Source organism: Pygoscelis adeliae, unplaced genomic scaffold, assembly GCF_000699105.1.
Source record: "Pygoscelis adeliae isolate BGI_AS28 unplaced genomic scaffold, ASM69910v1 Scaffold407, whole genome shotgun sequence".
Taxonomy (NCBI): Eukaryota; Metazoa; Chordata; class Aves; order Sphenisciformes; family Spheniscidae; genus Pygoscelis; species Pygoscelis adeliae.
In genome coordinates, this window is record NW_008825251.1 from 699,603 (window position 1) to 704,082 (window position 4,480).

Below are 4,480 nucleotides of genomic sequence, written 5' to 3' on the forward strand. Positions count from 1 at the left end.
TAATAAACAATTAAAAAGTATTTTAACCTATGTTGCTGTATTTCCTGTGGTCTTTCTGTGGTAATTCATTAAACAGTGCCTTCTGTCTGCATTTTCTGTAATGTCAAAGATGTTAATTTTTGTGCTCCCTCAAATTTCTTTGGGACTTTTTCAGTTTAAATTCATCATCTTTCATGTGATCTGTCTGAAGTTTCCTCCTGAGGTTTCTGTACAGTTTGCACTTAGTCAGATGCGGTTTCTGGGAGGAGAAGGTGAGTAATACATTACATGAAGTAACCGAAAAACACTGAAAAGGAGACGACCCTGCAGTGAGGTGACGTGCCCCCAGAGGGAGGTGTGACTCCAGCACAGTGCTTGACCTCCCAGCACTGCAGCGGCCACCTGCAGCGTGCTGGTCCTGGCTGCCTTCCTCCCGGATGCGCAAGTGTATTCAGAACCAGCTTTGGACAGGTTCAGATTTGTACCGGCTGCCTTCATGCTGGTTTTGTCGCTACAGATAAGCATAAAGCTGGCATGAACTCGGCTTTTTAAATAGCTCTTGTGCATCTGCTCTAGGGGAGAAACAGAAGTAGGCCAGTTTGTGCAGATTCAGTTGTAATGACTTTTTTGATAGCAGAGCTTTCATTTTGAAAGACTTAAACTGTAGTTACCAACCCAAAGGGATGTAGAGGGGCATAGCTGTGAAAACGTGGCTGGCTTTTCTCTTTGTAAACTTCCTTTTGCAGGTAAGACTGCCAGCGAGGGGGAGGCGTCGTGGGCAACATGAAGTGAGAAATGAGGCTATTGTATCCAAGTCTTGCAAGCTGCATCCTGTCTGCTAGGACAGTGGTTTTCCCCAGCCAAATGGATTTTCACTAATTCTCCAATTGAAAATACCGCCTCCTTAACGCTGCTTGAAGTGGATTCAGAGCTTCCATGTTTACTACAGGTCAGCTTTCCAGAGAGTCATAGTTAAAAGGTTATTAACGCCACTGGGGAGAATACCGTAAATCTGCTAGCACTTTACATATAAGCAGTATGTTAATATTAGGTTGCCACATCCCAAGTGTTGTACTAAGATGTGGCCTCAAGAAAATTTGTGGTTAGAGTGCAATTAAGCAGTGTGGGGAATTGAAACTGATTTTCTACATAGTTTCCTGTTAGGAAATACTCTTCTTAAGTTCCTGTCCTGTGACTCATGGAGGGTTTTTTTGTTTTTGATACTTGAGGAGCAGTAAGAACTGAAACTGGGGACACAAAAGGAGTTGCTATGAAGAAACTGCAAGTGTCTAAGAAGTGCTGGGATCTCAGATGAAAGAAGCTGAACATGTCTAAATCTGTCTCGAGGCCAAAGAAACTGAGTTTACTGTAGCGTCCAAAGCTCACAATAAGCACATAACTCATCACCCAAGTAGCAGTTCTTGAAAAACAGATGTCAGGTGAACACGATGCCGAACTCATAAAACTTCTCAACTTCCTTGAGTGACCGGAGGTGTATTAGACGGCAGGTGAGTCAGAGGTGGATTACACTTGCGGTTCCCAACCTGCCTGCAGCCAGGTTGAGCTAGAAAGCTGGGTGGAGCTGATGGGCACGGGGCTCACGCGGTGCCTCATCTTGAAGGTTAATACACCTGAGTAACGGGGAACCTTTGGTTCAAGGGAGCCCAGTTTATCCTGCGCGTGCACTCCACGGCGGTGCTCCCCAGCCTCTCGGCTCCGGCACAGTGAACTTAAGCTGCAAGCATCCTCCCTGCCTTCTCTTACATGTCATCCGTCGTGGTTCCCAGTAACAGAAAAACAGCTCTGCGAGAGTTTAGTCGCAAGAATTTCAGCTAGTTAACGTGTAGATACGGGGCTCAGGCAGATGAGGTTGTGGAATACACTCCAGATGTATTGGGCCTGTGGGCAGAATGCATGTCCTTCAGCTCCATCCCCTCCCCAAAAAGCTCTTTAGGTATGACCTGGGTATTAAGCTATATAGGGCAGTTTTTGACACTGGTAGAGGTACGGAATGGACAGGTGATGAATTATTCCTTAAAAGCACCAGTGACATTTGGGTGTCATTTGCGTGGGAGAAGGGAAACGGAGAAGGTGTGAGGCTATTTTATACAGTCATGTTCCTTAACGGATCTGGCCTGTTCTTGTCTCCTAAGGTTCCTTCCAAGGAGAGGAGTGTTTCCTCTAAATGGCTGGGACAAGCTCTCAGCCAGACAGTTTCATTTCAGAGGGTGAGGGCACAGTGCTGATGGAAATCTCGGAAAGACCCAGAGGGGATGGGGAGAGACTCAGCCAAATGAAAAACAGGCAGCGAGTGTTAAGTGCACTTCCCCAACAAGAGCTGAGAAGCGAGAAAGCTTACAAAAGCAAATTACTGTAGCATGACAGTAGAACAAGTAAGCTCTGCTCCATACAGGGACCTCAAGAAAAACCTGGAAAGGGCTTTTTGTTATTAAGATGATGATTTTTTCTTTTTTTTTTTTCCTACATGTCTGAACTGTGGTGGGGAAGTTGTGACGAGAACACAGCAACTCCCAGAAATGTGTTGTGGTGGGTTGACCTTGGTTGGCTGCCAAGTGCCCCCCCAGCCACGCTCTCTCCCCCTCCTCAGCAGGACAGGGGGAGAAATTATGATGAAAAAGCTCATGGGTTGAGGTAAGGACAGGGAGATTGCTCACCAATTACCGTCATGGGCAGAAGACTGGAGCTGGGGAAGATTAATCTAATTTATTGCCAATTAAAAATAGAGTAGGATAATGAGACACAAAACCACCTTCCCCCCACCCTCCCCTTCTTCCTAGGCTCACCTTCACGCTTGACTTTTCTACCTCCTCTCTCCGCAAGCAAGGGGGACGGGGAATGGGGGTTGGGGTCAGTTGCTCCTTCCTCCTCATGCTCTGCCCCTGCTCCAGCGTGGGGTTCCCCCATGGGCTGAAGTTCCTGCCAGGAGCCTGCTCCTGTGTGGGCTCTCCATGGGCTGCAGCTTCCTTAAGGGCATCTCCACCTGCTCTGGTGTGGGGTCCTCCACGGGCTGCAGGTGGGTATCTGCTCCACCGTGGTCCTCCACGGGCTGCAGGGGGACAGCCTGCATCACCATAGTCTTCTGCACGGGCTGCAGGGGAATCTCTGCTCGGGCGCCTGGAGCGCCTCCTCCCCCTCCTCCTCTGACCTTGGTGCCTGCAGGGCGTTTCATCCCTTTTCTCACTCCGCTCTCCCAGCTGCAGCTGTGCTGCAGTGGGTTCGTCTTGGAGCCGGCTGGAGCTGGCTCTGCCCAACATGGGGGCAGTTTCTGGTGTCTTCTCACAGAGGCCAGCCCTGCAGCCCCCCACTACCAAAACCTTGCCACGTAAACCCAACACGTGTGTGCATACTGCTGAGGGATAACGTGTAACCCTCCCCTTGGGGAGCCCATGCAGCATTGCAGTAAGCGCAGCTTGTGCCGGGCATCGCAGAACTGCTGAAGCATGGAGGGAGCTCAGAGGTGCACGGGGATTTGGATCCCCTGGGACATCCCTGTTGGTGCTGGTGATGGCAGCGGGGCGGCAGGCTGTCAGCAAGGAGGAGGTGCCTGGCACAACCGCAGTCCGTGGGGTTGCTGGGAGCAGCAAGCCGGTGAGTGGGCTCCCCCCAAAAGCTGTGCTGGTGCAAACATCCAGTCCATCAGGGGCACCGAGGTGTGAGCTTCACATGTGGCAGGTGCATCTCTGAGAAGACTGTCAGGGATGGATGGAGGCAGCGGGGATGTTGCCAGCCACACTCTGTGGGGACCGTATTTGGGAGCCAATGCCTCAGGCCCCTTCTGGGGCCTTTGTGGCACGCAGAGGCCTTTCGCAGCAGAGCTGGTTTCATGGATGCTGGGGTATTACTTGTGGACATGATATCTGGAAACGAGCACGCATGTCTCTATCTGCGATGGCCGTGGTGTCTGGTTCTCACGGCTGTGAGCAACTGGGAGTCTGGCAGCTGGGGTGCATCTGGTTTCATTGCCTGTGATGTCTTGGGAATGAGATCTTGAAAAAGTTGGGTTTGGGTGTCTTCAGCAGCATTGTTGGAGGGCGATAGTGTTGTGGCATCATGTCTTTTGGGAGCACCTTCGTGGATGACGTTTGTGACTGAGCTGGGATTTGGGATGACGAACGAGCCTTGCTGGTGCTGGTTTCCAGGTATTTATGCCTGAATCCCTCACAGTAACCTGCCGTTGTGGGGAGCATCGCTCGCCTCGCTCCAGCAGCTCTGCCCGTTCGGGGCTCCGTCGGCATGACCTGTGCTTTCGTGTGGAAAAGGCTTGCTGCAGAAAGCGGCCTCCTACATCGGACGCGGGAGAGATGGCCTCTGCAGTAACAGGTCACTGCGCGCTGCTTTACATTTTCAGGGTTGATAATCTGCGGGTGCGCCAGGGTGCCAGGAGCGAGCGCGGGGAAGGGTCAGGGCGGCAGCGGGGTAAGGGGGCGGCAGCGGGGTAAGGGGGCTGCCGGGATGACTGGCGTCAGCGTCGGCCCTGGGG

The 4,480-nt window shown here is 51.6% G+C and overlaps 1 protein-coding gene across 1 annotated transcript in view; it reads left to right on the forward strand.

The window, feature by feature from the left end:
* Nucleotides 1-3,504: 3,504 nt before the first annotated feature.
* Nucleotides 3,505-4,480, forward strand: part of SAMHD1 (SAM domain and HD domain 1) — a 29,941-nt gene continuing 28,965 nt past the window's right edge. The window contains exon 1 of the mRNA XM_009329356.1: nucleotides 3,505-3,588. Within this exon, the coding sequence (XP_009327631.1) occupies nucleotides 3,505-3,588 (84 nt within the window). The remainder of the gene's footprint in view (nucleotides 3,589-4,480) is intronic.